The sequence below is a fragment of the Rhinolophus ferrumequinum genome, chromosome 4 (genome assembly GCF_004115265.2).
Source record: "Rhinolophus ferrumequinum isolate MPI-CBG mRhiFer1 chromosome 4, mRhiFer1_v1.p, whole genome shotgun sequence".
In the NCBI taxonomy this organism is placed as follows: Eukaryota; Metazoa; Chordata; class Mammalia; order Chiroptera; family Rhinolophidae; genus Rhinolophus; species Rhinolophus ferrumequinum.
Genome location: NC_046287.1, coordinates 8,391,525 through 8,410,484, shown reverse-complemented (window position 1 = coordinate 8,410,484; position 18,960 = coordinate 8,391,525). Strand labels below are relative to the sequence as shown.

The 18,960-nt window shown below is 37.5% G+C and overlaps 1 protein-coding gene across 1 annotated transcript in view; it reads right to left on the bottom strand.

The window, feature by feature from the left end:
- Positions 1-18,960, bottom strand: part of VWA8 (von Willebrand factor A domain containing 8) — a 299,559-nt gene that overhangs the window by 257,306 nt on the left and 23,293 nt on the right. Inside the window, exons 3-4 of the mRNA XM_033104113.1 lie at positions 10,909-11,039; positions 7,738-7,848 (exon numbers count right to left, since the gene is read on the bottom strand). Of these exons, the coding sequence (XP_032960004.1) occupies positions 7,738-7,848; positions 10,909-11,039 (242 nt within the window). The remainder of the gene's footprint in view (positions 1-7,737; positions 7,849-10,908; positions 11,040-18,960) is intronic.

Below are 18,960 nucleotides of genomic sequence, written 5' to 3'. Positions count from 1 at the left end.
GGAAAAATGAAAGGAAAAAAAGTGACATGTAAAGGATCACCCAAGATTTTTAACTTTGCTCCCAACTTGCCCTTTGGTTATATGGTTACAGACCCAGAGCATACGCAAATTAAAAATGTTATACTTAGGGTTAGGGTTAGGTTAGGGTAAGGGTAAAGGTTAGGGTTAGGATTAGGGTTAGGGTTAGGTTAGGATGTGTGCAGGCAACGATACTGGCTAAAGGAGAAAACCTTAAGAAAACGTCATTAGTAACAAAATCTGAATCACTGCATTTACAGACAAAAATACTAGTTACTATTTCAGTATTACCTTGCCTCCTGATTCCTCCTTAAAATAGTCTATAAAATGATTCAGATACTTTCACTGCCAAACTTTGGTAATGCAACCTGATCACATTTGTAAAGAAGAATGTGAAAAACAACTGAATAGTAAGTCCATTAAGAACTCTAATACATCAACAACGTATTGTACTATACTATAAATCTCTGGCTTAATTGGAGATGTTGGAGAGAAAAAAAATAACTGTTACAAGTTTTGTGCCCAACAGAGGCAGAAACATCTTGTTCCCCCCTTCTCTCCTCACCCTCCACCCCCCACACTGACGCCCCCTTTGCCCGGGGTTCGCTCAGCACTTAAGTGTAGAAACACAACGCAGTTTTCCTAGCTTTCTCATTAGACCTGTTTCATCTCCCCAGCAGGATTCTCAGGTCTTAAGATGGTGAGAACCCTGTCTTTTATGTCACTGGTACAAAAGCGGCTCACAGCAGCAGACTTTCAGTGTTTATGGAACAAAAATGTAACCACTCAAAGACGCTGTTGTGTAAGTTTAGGAAGAGGTTTTATAGGGAGGCTAACAGTTATTAATATCTGTGCCCACACTTGGTACGAGAACAGAACAGACCAAGTTTAACTGTCAGCATGAAAGATTTCAGCTATGTGTTTCAAAAATTTTCCATACAGATTTTTAAATAAAATAATTGTGGTATAATTTTTCTAGTGAAATCTTAAATAAAAAAAGAGAGCAGTGCACACATATTTTATGTGGAATGAATACGTGTGATCATTTCTCAAAGTAGAAATTAGATCAACCATAAGGATCTTTTCCTGCCCTTCAAGCTACAGAACTTCCAGGGACCTAATTTTCTCCAATAGAAATCAGAAAAAATGCAGCAAGATCCCTCTGGACAACCCATCTCATTATCACAGCTTTAACAACCCAACATGTGGACACAAAGGATTTCAAGATAAAAGCAGCTGCATGGCCTAGAATCAAAAACTGCCTAAGTCCCTGCTCTAGATTTTCTCCTGATTTAAGACCTTAGGCAAACAATTACCCTGGAGGTCTGTGTCCTCATTTCCTAAATGAGAACATCCTCGAGGGGTATTATACAATACGCATCACTATTTACGAATCAAAGCAGCACTGGGAAAAAATATAAAGCTATCGAATCTATTAAAATATAAATTATTATGAATACAGCCAGGATTTAATGAAAATAGATTCCAAAGAGCTTCACGTTACTCAGAATGGCTACAGTGTAACAGCACTGAGATACTTTATTTTAAAATATCAGAATAGGATCAGCTTGATTGTTGGTTGCTTACCTGCTGTGGGTGACAGGTTAGTCACTCTACCTCCCTGAGCCTCCATTTCTTTCTAAAGCTACACTAAGGATGGTGAGGATTAAATGAGATAATCTGGGGCACACAGTGAGCCCTTGAGAAAGGACTGGCTGCTACTACTACGGACACTGCCATCCTTGTCATATTATCACTGTTCTTTCAGGAAGCAGCGAAATACCATAGGAAAAAATCTAACCTCTGCAATTGGACAGATGCCGGTTTGAACTCCACCTCTGCTAGTCACCAGTCATGTGACCAGGGCCTTCTCAGACTCAGTGACTTCTCCTGTAAGTGAAGGACGTCATCTGCCTCCCAAGGGTGTTTTGAGAATTAAATGCACTAGCAGCACAACAGAGGTCTCCTCAGTAAAAGTGACTTTTATCTCCCTTGATTTTTTTTTTTTAATGAATTACACAAATCTGTCAAATAGTTAACATTATATGAGTAGATAAGAGTTGGCCTGCGCAAGACAGCAACATGAGTAGGAGCCAAGGCCTGAGTGGTGACTAAGACAGAGGCCAGAGTGAACAGCAGACTTTCCCCAAGGGTCCAAGGGACAACTGGAGCATTTTATACCAATATGGCTGCAAAGGATCCGGTGCAGAATTCAGCCACTCTCAACAGCCTAGCTTCTGTAGGAGACGCTTTCTGAATTCCCATATTTAACTTATGAGTGAACTTCTGAAAGACAAGCTGTAATTTTAACAGTGGTTAGAGGTGGAAAGTGGCTTCAGTATGCACAAATGAATCAAGTTTACAAGTAAATGGTTTTCCCTATTTGTTAAAATAAGTAAAAGGAATTTACACAAGATAAAAATCTTATTTTCTGATCAATAGCACCGTTATTCAATTTATTAAGAGTTGCTTTGGATGACCTGTAATAGTTAAGCAGTCATTAAAAAAGTTTATCCTTATGTTTTTCTATTAATAAGAGAGAATTAAGAATAACCCCAAACAGAATAGAGTAAAATGTTATGTAATTGTTTAAAGTGCATTTTTATACTTAATAATAAATGTATATCATGGAATTTCACAGTATTTGTGTCAAACAAATTAACAAGATGCAAATGTGAAAAGAGTTCTTGGCTTAAAAAAGTTAAAGAAAATCATTTGAACTTTCCCATCCTGGCTTTCTACTCCCCAAATTATTCTGGGGATAAAGAGTATCTCCTCTCAATCAGACATAAAACCTAAACATAATTTATTTGCAATTTAGCTAATTTGTCTTAGTTTACATTTGAATAATCCAAGCAACTGTATATTGAATTAAGTCTTCCTCTCCTTGGAGTCACACTGCAATAAACAAAAGTAATAATGAGAATGGTAATAAGTAAAGTAAGAAAACATTCACAACAGTAATAGATTTTTAAAGGGGTAGAATATTGACGATTAGGCTTTTTTGGGTTATTTTATCGTCTGAGGCAAATGAAAATTAATGAGGTAGCAAAATATCTTAGTCTCCTTATTTCTCCATAGGTGTCATAATATCAGTCATATAAATTTTCCTATTTCTGTTCTTTAACCAAGTCTGCTTTTTAAAAAGTAATGTATAATCTGCTTACCAAAGTAATTGCATAAAAAATATTTAAATCACCTTCACATCAACAAGTGCATAAGTTGTGATCAATACTTATAAAGACAAGCACGGTGTAAATTTCCACACTTTCTTGACTGTAACTTATTTATTTCATCAGGCCCTCTATCCTTTTCCATATCATTGACATCTACAGAAACAATAGCCGCATGCAAATTAAAGCGTATTAATTTTGCAAAGTAAACACATGGAAATAGTCAATATTGAGAAGAATCCACGAGGCAGTCACTCATCATGCACTGATGAGAGTATGAGTTGGCGCATTCAAATCTCAAAAAGTAATCAGAGATAATAGCAAGATACAAGTTAATATGATATTCACCAAGTGGTATTTATAACTGAAAATTTAGAAAGAACCTGAATAACCAACAATATGGGAATGTGGATAAAATGGGAATGTTAAATAAATAATGTAACATATTTCATGAAAAGCTATTTGGACACTGAAAATCATATATTTGAGGAATATCTAATGTCACAGGAAGATGCTCCTGATAAAATATCAGGTTTTAAAAAAAGCAGACTATAAAATTTTATATACACCATTGGTGTACACCATTTTTGTAAAAATTATACATGATTAAATAAATACGCATATAGGCATACATAATAGAAATTAATTCAGAAAATTTACGCTGTTAGTCTTAAAGAGGAAGATAACAAGTAGTAGTGCTTTTTATATCTTTTCCCTATGCTCTTTAGCATTTACTCTGTTATATTATCCTTCTTTACTATGTTTCTTGTTTTTTTCTCAATGATGACAGGAATTTCTTTTGTCCTCTGCACCAAGATAGTGCCTGACGTAACATTTCAATAAATACTTGTTCATTGATAAATACTATATTATATATCTATAAAATGAGCATTTGACTTTTTCAATCAGAAAAAATAAGCAGTATTTTGAAAGAAAATACCAAGTCCCCACAACAGAATAATTAATATTAACCTAATTCTGACCTTCGGGAGTAGCAGTTGAGTTTAACCTCCTACGTTATCAGCAGTCATCCTTAATCCTGCATAGAAAATAAGCAGAGATCGGTGACCATGACCCTCAGTTAGGACTTGGGAGTTTTTCCAAGGTTTCCAGCTGAAATGTCAATTAGTAACTGCTTGGACATCCCTCATGTGCATACAATGTCAACCACACTGAAAACCCCAAACTTTCTCTCCCAGGACCCACCAGGTGGCCACAGGTATTTTTCCATTTACATTGGTCCATCTAGGTACAGGCATCACCTGATGGGAAATGGAGATACTGCCCCTCCCTTGACCCCAGATATCAAATTCAACGGTTAAGAATATTAAATAAAGAAAATTCTAAATAAATATGAAGAAAGACCTTTTAGTCTAAGAAACATATGACCAGCTGGTAATCAGCCGGTAACTTCCTCTGCGAAGAATTCGGATGGGAATTATTCCTTCTGATGACTCAAAATAGATGACAAAAAGACAGATATCACTTCCATTGGAAAGCCCCCTGGTGTCACCCAGGGCCTGTGTACCCTTCACTTACTGAAAATTTAACAAGGTTGATTATCCAGAGGCGAAATCTATCATCAAATATAAATGCCAATTAAATTTCAGACAGTTTTTCGGTGTCAGAGAAAAATAAGATAGTTACATTCTAGTGGGGAAGACGGACAATAAACACTGAAACAAAGAAATAGTTAGGTAAATTTGGAGAGTGATAGGTGCTCTGAAGAAGATTACACTGTGTAATAGGAAAGGCGGTACGTGTGGAAGGGGGCAGGCATGATCGGTGATGACTTCAGCTAAAATGTCCTGAGAATTTATAATCTGAGGAGGAGACAGCAATACACACAGCGGGGAGATGACACCACGGAGAGGAAATACCAAGTAGGAAGGCTCTGAGGCTGGGAAGCATTTGTCCTCTTTTTAAGAGAACAAGAAGCCCACTGTAGCTGGAGTCTACAAAGCAGGAGAAAGAGGGAAGGAGATGAAGTGACAACATTAGGGTCTGCAGAGTGTCTGTCGTAGGCCGTATTAGAGGATCTGGATTTTACTCTGGGTGTGACGGGGCTGCATGGCCTGAAGCAAAAACTGACAGGATCTGATTATGAAACAAACAGTAAGGAATATTAACTGCCAGGAAATGACAGAAAAAATATGAAAATCAGATACAATCTCAGTAAATAGTCTGAAGCAATGTAGAGAAAAAACCAACCAACCCTACACCTCAATCATAGACTCTGAAGGTGGCAGTGCTTTACGACTTCCGAAATAACTGATATTCGTCATCATCGGTCAGATTCCCGCAGAACCCATAACAGTATAAAATCCTACCATCATTTATAGAGCACTTTAAATATTTTATAAACTGTGAAACAGATATGATGTGAAAATATGCTCTTCAGGATGGCAGGAGGGTATATCGCAGAGTTTCATCTAGATAAGTTACTTCATGTTGCAAGAAGTAAACCTGAGCTCACCGAGAAATTTAGTTTCCGAAAACAACTCAATTTCTGAGCTTTCTGAACAGCCAAAGTTTTAAGCTGTCTTTAAAATTACAAACATAAAAATCCACTTTCGCTTCCTCACTACTTTCATTGCAACAATCAATCCAAGTAGAAAAATCCATTCGAAAAGTATGCTTTTGAATCCATACTTTGCCAAACAAAGCCAGTTCTTTCCCTGTCATTTACATGTGTTCCGATCTCCTCACCTCTACTTAGGCCGTGGCCTCCTTGTCTGACCCCTCTCACCAGCGCCCCACTATCCCGACTCAATCCCACCCCCGCCTTCTCATCTTCATTGGGTCCAGAAAAGAAGCAGGCATTGGAAAGGTATTTTTTCCCATTTGTAATTAAAAATAATCTAGGAAGTGAACCTTTGGCATCATGTAAAGAAGAGTTCTTTACAATGTACTTACGTGCTTCATCCACAAAGGATTCATTTTTAACCGCTGAAAATCTGAGTGCAGATTTTCCTACTTTTTGATGCTAAGTTTGATCACCATCAAGGTGGTGACGGCCATATCTTTCCATTTTAAGTACATTTTCACTCTTGTAATTAATAAGTAACTTATGTGACAATGGGAATATCCTGGTCTCCAAAAATTCTTTCCCTCCGTGGTTTTTTACAATTATACTTTACTTTTTAATTATAGAGTAATAGTGTGCCCGTGCAAAAGCTCCAGATTTAAAGAACTATGCAAGTTCCTTCCTCACCTCATCCCAGAGGCGCAGTCACAGTTCCACAGAGAAATGTGGAAATGCTCTGTTAACTGTTCCTTCCTCACCTCATCCCAGAGGCGCAGTCACAGTTCCACAGAGAAATGTGGAAATGCTCTGTTAACTGATTCTGGTCTATCCTTCTGGAAATTTCAACGTATACACAAATGTTCTATATTTATTTTTACTTTTTATCACAAATGGGATATTATTTATACTGTCTTGCAACTTGTTTTTTTCAATTACTTTCTGGACCTCTTTCCTGTCACTACCTATAGATTCACCTCATTCTTTTTACAGGCTATAGAGAATTCTACTTGCCATTTTTTATTTACCTCGTAAATGTACATCATTACAGTTTTCATTTATACTTTTATACGATATTGAACAAAGCTACAATGCACATCCTTGTATCGATAACTGCAGGCTTCGTGTGAATAACATTTGGAAGGAAAATTGCTAGAAACATAACTGCTGGGTCACAATGTATTCTTTTGATAGATACTGCCCAATTTTCTTTCAAATTGCACCAATTTATGCCCCCATCAACAGCAATGCTGTTTCCTCATTCCTTTTTCCTCATCAGCAATAGCCACGTATAAATTCTTAAATCTTTGCCAATCTGAGAGATGCAAGAAAAAGAGCAGCTCACTAGTGTTTTAATTTTTATTTTTGTAAACAAAATGGTTAAGCATGTTGTCACGAATTCATTGGACATTTAAAATACTTTCTCTACAAATCCCTTATTTAAAGTCTCTGCCCTTTTTCGTCTAGGTATTCCTAAGGAAGAACAATATTCAACATTTTAAGCAATGTGTTTAAAGAAACGTGTAACAAGCTTCATTATAATATTCCTAACATATTATTTTAGTTGGTAATCTGCCCCTAAGAACCACCTCTCCCCCTCTAAACAGCTCTAGTTCCTGGAAGCACATATTTCATTTCCCTATGTTTGATACCACTTTACTACGACTTTCCCTACTTTAGACTGAGAAGAGTTACATGCAGTAGAGAATTTCCTGCATTAAAATCCCCTTAATTCTTTTTTAAAAAAATCAAATTTCTATAGGCAACTCGTAGGAAGTAATTGAAAATTAAGAAATCAGCATAAGACTCTTCCGCCAACATTTTAGAACTGTTAATTTCATCCACGGTTTCTTAGCGTAAACGAAGAAGGCATTTCCAGGAACAGAAGAACCAACAACCTAAATCAAATCTGTCTACACACAGCACAGAACACCTATCTTTCACTACTACATGAGCTATTCTCTTTCTCCTTTAAAAATCCATTGAGTCAAGAGTCAGTATCAGAGCGAGACCAGAACTTGCCTGATCGATGTAAAAGGCGGTGCCTGCACGAATCTCTCGTCGCTGTTTGAGGTCGGTTTCGGTGGTGTCCCTGGACAAGGCGATATATTCAACCTCCCGCTTGGTCAGCTCCTGTAGGCAGAGAAGGAAATGGTTCCAAAATAAAATCACATTCCCACTATTTGTCATGCTTTGGAGCTGACAAAGCCATTGCCCTAGAGAAGAGCATGAAACGGAATTCTGGATTAAAACCTTTTGTGTCTCAGCTTTGAGAAAAATGCAATAAACTGAGCATTAATCAAAACATGCATATCTTTCTCCTCAAAGCTCTACTTCTACTGCACCCCATAATTTACAACTCAGTAATTATTTACTACTGAAGCAATAATCAATATTAGATCATATGAATCTTCATGTCTGCCATAGAATTCTTTTCAAATATCATATGTAATAATTTGGCTACTTGATTTTCTCCCAAATGGTAGCCATTGTGGCAAGTAAGGTCATCTTTTCTTAAAGGTGATTTAAATTAATTTATTTCATTAGCCAATGTTTACCAACTGTATACAATATGTTAAGTACTCTACCAAGTGTGGAAATAAGGTAAATGCCAGCAGTGAGGTAAACGGAAAAGAGAGACACATATGTAGCTATTCAGGATGGAAAAGAAGAAAAAGGATGGAAAAGAATGGGGGAGAAGGAGGAGGATGGGGAACAAAGAACTATTTCACCAAAAAAAAAAAAAAAAAAAAAGAAATCACATATGATTTGAAGGGGAAACCATCCAGAATCCATTTGTTTTAGAATTTATCCATCCCTAAAGTCATTTTTCCCTACATGTAAAAGCTATGTGCAAAGAGTTTGTAACATTATCCTTGGTTTTACAGTGTTGAATTAAAAACAATGGCATCCTCTAATCAAATAAGGTGTACAGTATGTTTTTACTAAACAGGGAGAACAAATTAATTTATTGGAGTATAAAGAAATAAGTTGAATGAGTATGTGCTTAATGACCATTAATTTCATGCTCATTCAACTTTCTTCTTAATACTCCAGTAAATTACTTTATACTCCAGAAAAGGTATTTTTTTTCCTCCATCATATCTCCATGTGATATTGATAAAAATATATTGTATTCAGTTTTTTAAATGTGCCTGTTCCCATATACCCATAAATTGAAGTATACATGGAAAGAAGGAAACATTTTTTAATAGAGACACATCCTAGTGGTGATCCCATAGGATGCTTTTCTAAACAAGAAGGAGTTGCCTGTGAGAGCGCCTTTTGGTGTCAAGGAGCAGGTTCTCCTCTCAGCAGACACCTCCTTCTTACTTCTGAAGCACTTCCCCGGGACCTTCGTGCGTGCTTCACTGATTGGCTGAAAGGGATCCCCCTCCCGGAAACACCCTGTCGTTCACACTGGCTGACAAAGTGACATGTGCCTCTTATCACTACGTTGGACCACAGTAATACCCTGAACGGCCACTCCGGGACACTGTCCTTGGTCCTGACAGCTGCATCCTGGGACAGTTCGCCAGCCAACACCTGCAACGAAGCCCCCTCTGTTGCCACTTCAGAGGCTCACAAACAGCACCCAAGCAGCACGTGGGGGCGGCAGCAGGTCTGTTGAGTTTTGCTGAACCATCTACAAAACTCATTTTATCTGAGTTCAGTACACACAACTATCAAATTATTTCTACTTAATTTCTCATTGATTCAGCAGGCTTGCCCCTAGATTTCTGCCTTAAAGACTTCACCTACTATAGCTACTACTAAGCATCGGACCTTTTATATAATGGCAACAGTACCCACTGCAGAGCTTGCAAGGCAGCTTACGCTTGTCAGTTTTCTTCTGTGTATGTCCACAGCCCAAAGCGACCTCAGCTGTTTCACAATATAAAGTTATGTTTTCACATACAGGCTTCACACTTAGAGACTTATGTTGTGTTTTTGAACCGACAAGGCTCCTATAACCTCCTAGCCCTTCTCATTCCACAGCCCTTCCTGACAAGCTGCAAAGTCTTGCCAGAAACAAAATCAAAGTGAGATGTGATGGTCTCCAAAATGAGCCAGGTAGAGAGAGCGCATCTTAAATAAAATTAAAGAGGCTCTAGATCTGGGATTCTCAGTAGCTGACTCTGCATTCTTACACGAGATACTTTTGCCTTGTGTATTATTAATAATACAGTGAGGCTACACTGGCATAAACTGGTTCTAGGAACAAAGTTATGACAGGTGTGGGCTAGAGGGACTTAGGTTCTGATTTCTTTACTGCATCATCATTCCTGTTCTACACGATTTGGAAGTACCACGATAAATTCACCATTGACGTAAAAGAGTACATGAAGTGTATTTCAACGGCATAGAAATCAACTCTTTAATAACACAAGGAAGGTTTAAGCAAGGTTTTTCTCTTTATCCTAAAAAGCATTTTCAGAACAAAACAACGTCACGTGATAGCATTCTTCCTCAAATCACTAGAGCAATGTCTATTAATGCTGACAAAATAGTAAAAAAAAAAAAAGTCTTGCACATTTTTTTATGAGGGGTTGAGAACTGAATATTTCAACTCACTTCACAACCATGCTTAGAGAACTGCAAACATTTAAGATGATGACATGTCAGAAAGAAGAGACAATATGAGATTTGAAGTTTAGCTCCATCATTCACCAGCTGGATAAAGCTGGAGTGAGTTATTTAATGAACTTGTTTTCTCATCTATTTAAAGAAAAAAAAAGGCATCGTGTAACACAAAAGAGATATTCGACAAACCTTAGGCTCCCTTTAAAGACCACTTAACATCAAAAAAATTAAAGAGAATTGTTTGGCTTTTGAAAATGTGGATCTGAGCTAAAAGAATGTCCCCTAAGTAGAATAAAATTGTTTTGTTTTGTAATCTGAGTGGCTGATTCTATCTGCTACTCATTGACTGAATTTATAGCTCTTTTCCACTGGAAGTGGAGACGTTTCTAGTTACAGCAGAAATTTGCTAAAGCTATGAAAGGGAAATATGCATTTGCTTCCCAAATAACTATTCCAAACTCTTTATAAATACATCATACTTCAACATTAACATTTTTTTCAAGTAATGACAAATCCCGATATTTTTATAAATTCTTAATCTTAATTTATTTTACAACATAATTTATCAAAGTTCAGACCCTTAGGAAAGCACAAGAAACTGCTGCTCACCAGGTACTGCATAGCAATAGAGCGGCGAAGAGGCCCAGGAGGTCCTATTAGAAAGACATCTTGCCCCAAAAGATCCTTTTGCATTATCCATCGCAGATGTTGAATTACAGATTGAGCCAGAGAGTCTGAAACTTAAAGGAGAAAAAAAGATAACGTGAAATGCAAATCAGACGTATAATATAAACCTCCAAGCAATCAATGAAGATAGTATATTATATTAAAATACATACACAAACGTATACGTATATACACATACAATGATACACACACATGGTGAATTTTCAGTTTTACAATAAAATCATCATTATCAATATGAAAACAAGACAAAGTTTATGATATCACAGAGTTACATCATCTAACACTTAAAAGCTTATAAGAACATTTGAACCATCACTTGCAAGTGTCACCTATGGAATGAAAGTGATTTTCAAGGGTGATATGAGGAATAAATAGTATCATTACTTTATCAGTGTCAGAGTCCAACCCTTTTGTTCTAAAACAGGGATATGATCAAATCATCCCAGACAATTAATGATTATCGTAGTCTTGAAAAATTTAAGAAAACTATATTTTAACTTAAGTTTGCAATGGGTCGTCAGATCTCAAATTTCACAGTTAAAAAGTTTGATGAAGACTTAAAGGACTTCTTTAGAATTTAAGTCTATTCTTCTACACCAACTCTTTTGGGAATAAAAGACTACTCCATACAACGCCCTTCTAAGTCTACCCATCAATCTGCTCATCTTCTGCTTAAGCATTTTCTAAGATGTTTGAATTAACACAATTAATTTGTGTTTGCTCATCTGTAAATCACCCAGTGACCCAGCAAGTGCATTCCCAGGTACATAATAAAAACTCTCACCCTTGAACACCAGGAGACATACATAATACTCATGGCAGTGTTATTCAAAATAAAACTGGAGACGAAAGATGGATTAAAACAATAACAACAATGGAATATAACAACAAAAACAGAATGAACTACCACTACTTCCAACAATATATTTAACTTTTACAAGGTATGATACTGAGTGACAAAACTAAGTCTCAGAATAAATCACATTATGATACTATTTTGATAAAGCTGCATAAACTAGCAAATTGAATTCATTATAAATGCATTCATATGTGATAAAACAGTGCTTGAAAAAGCAAAAGAGCAAGAGAATGATAAATTCAGGATAATTTATCTGGGCACAGAATCAGATTCTCATAAGAGCTTCAATGGTATTGGTAATATTTTAGTTCTTAATTTGGGTATGAGCTGCAGTGTTTGTTTTACTATTGTATTGCATTTTACACACACACAAACACACACACACACACACACCCCTACTCCATACTTTTTAAACTTTCTATAATCACCCAGTGAGATCATGAAGGAGTTCAAAGACCAACCTAAGAACACTTACCTAGGACTAAAGCTGTGCTTTTTATTGCCCTCTAAGAGCACAATACGGCTAGAGCACAATATCACCTCCCCCACCCCCAAAAGCTAACATCTAATCATTTGGAAAAATAAGGATCCATTTCTGATTCTCTTCTGCTGGGAAGATCACGGACAAGGTTTTGGGCAGCATAGTTGGTTTATTATTTCACGGCCATCACACCAAAGCATCTTGTAATTTCCTGAAACCAAGTGCCTCTATGTCTGAAAGTCAGGAGACTTGGCTTCTTTCCTTCCTCTAGGAATCCTCTATGACATTTATGGATGGGAGGGGGGGTAGAGCGGGGGAGGACATCACCCCAAGGGGTCAAGCACTGGTTCCTAGAGAGGGGCTTAAGAAAAATTCTTATATATTACAATGGTCTGCTGTCCACCAAAGGACCATCGTGCATAAACAGATATACAGTGTACCTATGGTGCTGAAATTTCATGGGGTTGGGAGAGACAATTGGGGGAAAATGTCCTTAGGAAAGCAATAGTGAAAAACAGATTTGAGAAACATTGCTCTAAGACCTACGCGTCTGAGAATCTGGCAAGGAGTTTCATGATGGTAGGATGCAATTCACCGGAGCCTGGAGAGTCACCTCCTTTATAACTACCAGATGGTCACTGCACTGTTTTCTTTCCTACTTCACACTTAAATCCATCTTTGTGATATAGTCTACTCTTTCTTATTTCAAGATGAGTCCGTCCGCTTGCTGCTCGGGAATGAAACAAAATAAGAGTTAATAAGCTCTAACTTCTTGATCATTGAAGTTATACCACGTTCCCTATGCGGCAGCTCTGCTACTTCTTCTTATTCTGATATCAAATAGGCAATTAAAAACTGAAACACGTGGGTGTTGTTGTTGTTTTTTATCTTTATTTGCACAAATCTCAGCCACAGGCCTTCCCCACATGACTTATAGTTTTAGGTCACTCTTTTGTATTCAACCTTGGACATCTGCCTACCCTTCCATTACCTGGACTTGACGATTACGAGATTTCCAGGGTTCTAGAAGGTAAAGCCCAGTTGGTCTCTTCAGCTTCCTCCCACCTTTTATTATTTATAACTATTTGTAACTACTCATCATTACAGACTCTCAATTTAGTTCTGTATACATACGACTCCATTTTGAATGCCTTGACCTTGGAACGATACTCATTTTCAAGAGTTTTTAAAGTCAAAGGCAGCAGGCAGTTCCTAATCAACTGTGAGTTCTGCCCCTCACACGTTGTCAGTGTGAATAAAGTGCTGAGGTTTCAGAATATACATACATTTTTAGCAAACTAGAGAGGAATCATAGTTATAGCTATAATCACAGAGCAGTGTGTACACCAATGCTCGCTTTCTTTCTTTCTTTCTTTCTTTCTTTCTTTCTTTCTTTCTTTCTTTCTTTCTTTCTTTCTTTCTTTCTTTCTTTCTTTCTTTCTTTCTTTCTCTTTCTCTCTCTCTCTCTCTCTCTCTCTCTCTCTCTCTCTCTCTCTCCCTCCCTCCCTCCCTCCCTCCCTCCCTCCCTCCCTCCTTCCTTCCTTCCTTCTTTCCTTCCTTCCTTCCTTCTTTCTTTCTTTCTTTTTACCTGTCCTTGTCTCATGGCCTGGATAGTGTGAGGTAGATTAAAGCACTGGTTGGAGCAGCCAGTGAAACGAACACATTGATTAGCCAGAGTTATGGCTCTTTTTTCTTTACTCTGTTCTAGTATTTGGGTGAGAGCTATTAGCTCAGCTAGTTGTGTGCTGGCCCCAGAGGGAAGGCTTGTATTTTCTAAGATATTATGGAGAGTAACTAAAGCATCTCTCGTCTTTTGTACGCTATTTTCTACAAAAGGGCTCTCATCGGTGAAGAGAGTCTAATCTGGGTTGTCTGGGAGTGTTTTTTTGTAAATCTGCTCTAGTAGTATAGGTTTGTGTTAAAACTTATTGGCAGTTAATTCTTCCTCCATCTCCGGGAGGAATGCGGCAAGATTAGGGGTGGAGCAGATCCATATTTGGATTACAGGACCTTTTAACAAGAGGGCCTGATGCCACCAGAGGCGGCTATCAGTGAGCCCGTGACTCTTATTAGCATTTAAAGGCTCTTGAATGTGGTGTGGGGCAAAAACGGTTAAGTCTTGCCCCATTGTGAGCTTGGTGGCTTTGGGAACTAGGAGAGCAGCTGTAGCTATGGCCAGGAGGCAAGCTGGCCAGCCGCGCAATGCACTTTCTGAAGCAGGAGGGAACGGCATAGAGTTCCTGAAAGCTGGGATTCTGGGAACTGTGTATAAGTAATCCTGAGCACGCTCGTGCAGTGTCTTCCGCTCAGCACGATCCTTCTGTGTGTTGAGAACCACTGGCCTAACGCACGTCTGACAACTCCCAGCAATCTCTTCCATTACTCTTGCCACTCAACAGCGGTTCTCAACTACCTTGTTTCCCTGAAAATAAGACCGGGTCTTATATTAATTTTTGCTCCAAAAGACGCATTAGGGCGTATTTTCAGGGGATGTCTTATTTTTTCATGTACAACTATCTACATTTATTCAAATACAATCATGGCATCTTCTTCTGGAACATCATCATAATGTAGGAAATGCGTCCGTATGGCCGACAATCTTAAATGGGGCTTATTTTCGAGGTAGGTCTTATTTTCGGGGAAACACAGTAGTGGCAGTATTGCCAGTACTCTATGCTTGCCAGAGGCCCTTGGAAACGTCTGGAGGTACTTTTAGTTGTTGCAAAGCTTCCAGGGATGAGGGATAATTCAGTACACTGCTGACAGTTAGGAAGGCTAACTACAATACCCAAACCAGTCCCATCTGTCCAATGTGTCAATGGCACCCTGTTGAGAAATACTGTGTCTGCGTCAACATTCGTTTGTCCCCCAAGGTTTCTGTTGCTTGCATACCACTAATGAGTTATTTCTAATTAATCACAATTAAACCCAGAGAAAGAGTTCCTCTCAGCTTCCCCTACCTCTGAAAGGCGAAACTGTCCGGGAGGCAAGTCAGTAGTAAGTTCTACCGTTAGCTTGAGCTTCCAGATGTCGGGATAGCTAAGGCCCACGTCACAACGACATTTCAAGTCTACATAATTTCCTTTCCTTCCTTCCTTCCTTCCTTCCTTCCTTCCTTCCTTCCTTCCTTCCTTCCTTCCTTTCCTTCCTTTCCTTCCTTTCCTTTCTTTCCTTCCCTCCTTCCCTCCTTCCTTCCTTCCTTCCTTTCTTCTTTTAATTAAAGTTTATTGGGGTGACAATTGTTAGTAAAGTTACATAGATTTCAGGTGTACAATTCTGTAATACATCATCTATAAATCCCATTGTGTGTTCACCACCCAGAGTCAGTTCTCTTTCCATCACCATGTATTTGACTCCCTTTATCCTCATCTACCTACATAATTTTCTTAATTTGTATAAGCAGCTTCTGAATCCTGGGGCTGGCCTTGGAGTCTACGTTATACCTTCACAAAGACCTCTTCTTTTCCCTGCTTTGATCTACTCTCTATAACAGTAATAATAATGGCTATAACTCACTGTATTCCTGTCAAGTGCCAGGTGAAAATTCCAATGATTTTTTGTATCGTATCTCAGTTGATCTCACAACAGCCCTAGGAGGTAGCGGACGATCGTAGGTAAGGATACAGACTCGCGCCAAACTGTTCAAACCCCAATTCTGCTGTTTACTAGCTCTGTAACCTGAATCGGTTATTTAAACCCTCTGTGCTGTTTCTCCGACTGCAGGGTGGATATGAGAAATGTCCTTATTTATAAAGTTGATATGAGGATTCGGTTAGGAACTTAGCAGTGTCCGGTAAGAGTAAGTATCATTTAAGCATTTGTTGAATACTCATTACCCTCATTTTATAAATAAATTAAAAAATCAAAGTTCTGAAGGTGGTAGCATTTGTCCGCAGGTGATAGGTGCATAAACTGACATTCAGACTTACACCGTCTGAGTCCAAAGCTTGCTGTCCCGGCATTAAGTCCTATTGCTCCACCAAAATCTTTTTAACAGACTCTACCTTCAGGTCCAAGACTTTCCCGACAAGTGTGGACCTCACGGGCTCCCTCATATTGAGTGGACTTGCTTTTCTGGCCATTAATTCTGTTTCTTGCTTTGGGGTGATACCAATGATACCTTGTTTAACTCCTTTGATTAAAATTTCAAATTCATTCTGTTGTTCTCATATCAGAGGACCCACTTCTTAAAAAAAAACCCAAATCCCGTTTTTGCTTATCCATATTTTAGGATAGTGTATTTTGTCAAAGAAAACATTTGATTTGTCAGGAAACTGCATGAAACTACTGCGAGAAAGCATTATGCACGGCCGTGCGGTGTCGGCGGTGCATTTTACATTAATCTTGAAACTAGCTGTATTTTTAGGATGGCCTCAAGAAAACATGAGTCATACTTAAAAGCATTCCAGAAATAGAAACAAGATGTAAGACTGTACATTACGAACATGTGCAAAACAAACTGCCAAATTGCCATGCATAACCGAATATAAACAGCCCGGTGCCTAAGAGAAACCCCCAACTGCAATGTTTTCAGGCACAAGATGCTACCTTTCAGGAGTCCACAGAATGACAAAATTATGTCAGAATAATACCAGAGCTTGATTATATATCCTGTAATTTCCTTCTCTATGTAAAAAATAAAACATCTGGTTCGAAATTCCTTGTACAATTCCTAGCCAATACTTGTTTCAAAAAAATATGCACTATTTTTGCACAGGCGTAGTCAAGGGCTTTAAAATAATTCTACTCAAGGAAACTAAATTATAGTTTTCTCTCTTCACAGACTCCAATTTGTCATAGATGTAAAGATTAAAATTTCAGAAAATTATGCATCGGTCAAATTCCATTATAATAAATCCTTCAAAACTAGTGAGGTTTTCTTAGTATCCCAAAAGGCAACATAATAGAATGGGAAGAAAAAGACTTTGAAGCCAAATGGACCTAATGGTGATTTCTTATCCTGTCATTGATCAGTGTCCTCCGACAAGTATTCTGAATCTTCCCGGACTAAGGTCCCTTATTTTCAAGAGAGGGAATAACTGAATCACTAAAGATGATTATCATGAGGATTACAGGTAAAGCACCTTGTCCACCCCTCAGCCAGTAAGAACCAGGTAAGGAAGGAGTTAGAGACTGACCAGTCCAAGAGCTGGCAAGAATGTGGGGGAACTGGAACTCTTCTACATTGCTGGTGGAAATGTAAAATGCTACAGCCACTTGGGAAAACAAAATATCAGTTTCTTAGAAAGTTCAACATTTACCATGTGATACAGCCATTTTACTCTTAGGTATTTATACACACAGAAAGTGTATGTCCATACAAAGAATTGTATCTGAATGTTCACAGCAGCTTTATTTCAAAAGTCTCAGAACTTTTCATGAACGTGTCCATCAACAGGTGAAAAGATAAATAAATTGTAATGTTTCTATACAAAGGAATACTACTCAGCATAAAAAAAAGGAATGAACTATTAAGACATGCAATATGGAAGAACCTCAAAATAATTACACTGAGTGATAGAAACTTGACATAGTATATATTGTATGATTCCATTTATATAAAATTCTAAAAAATCCAAGTAAATCTACAAAGTAGACCAGTGATTCCCAGAGACCAGAGGAACTAGGGACATTATAAAGGGGCACAAGTAAACTTTAGGGGGCATAATGAATTTATTTGATCAATATTTTGATTATGGTGATGTTTCATGGCTCTACATATGTTCAAACTAATGAAACTGTACACTTTAATTATATGAAATTTACTGTATAAGTTATACTTAGTAACACTGTTAACAAAAGATTAGAAAAACATATATTAAAATGTTAACAGTGTTTATTATTAGGCTTATGGATAAGTGAGTTTTATCCTTTCTGTTTGTCAATCTTTTACAAGTTTTTTGTACTGTGCTTTATTTTTGGAATGGGAACAAAAAGTGCTATTTTTTTTTTGAAAGACCATATTGCAAATTAATAACAGCCATATTGGAAGTAGGGAAGAACTGTGATAAAGCAGCAACATGATGGATGACATACATTAGAACACAATTTAATACCCAAAGTTCAATTTGCAACTCAGCCTCCTAAAGTGTTTATCTATAAAGTGTTGCTAAATTATGAAAATTTCCCAAAGATATCTTTGTTGGTCTTAGTATAGTTAGTCATATTCATGACAAGACAATGACAATCAAAAACATAAAATGAAACCAAGGAATGACCTTTGGTTATGAACACATCTCAGAAGAACCAGGAATATTCAGGTCCTGTCAAATGAGACCAAATTTTTTAAACATAAAGCATGAACTTTTTATTTTTATGAGTCAGGTCGCAGAAAAAGCAGTTCAAACTTAAAATAAATGTATTCTTTACTTTAATAAAAGTTTCACTTTCAACATAGATTTAGCTAATACATGCTTACCATAACAAAGAAAAATCCAAAATTTAAAAAAAAAATTTTTTTAATGATCCCTCTTGACCACTCCCATTCCTAATCCTACTCCTAACCCAGTGTCTCAGGAGAAAGTCAAAGCTAAGAGCCTGGAGTGCAGACTTCCACACTTTTCTCTACATATAGACAGACATATAAAACACCTGTAAAAAGTATTTCAAGAAACATTTTTTAAACAAAATGGTA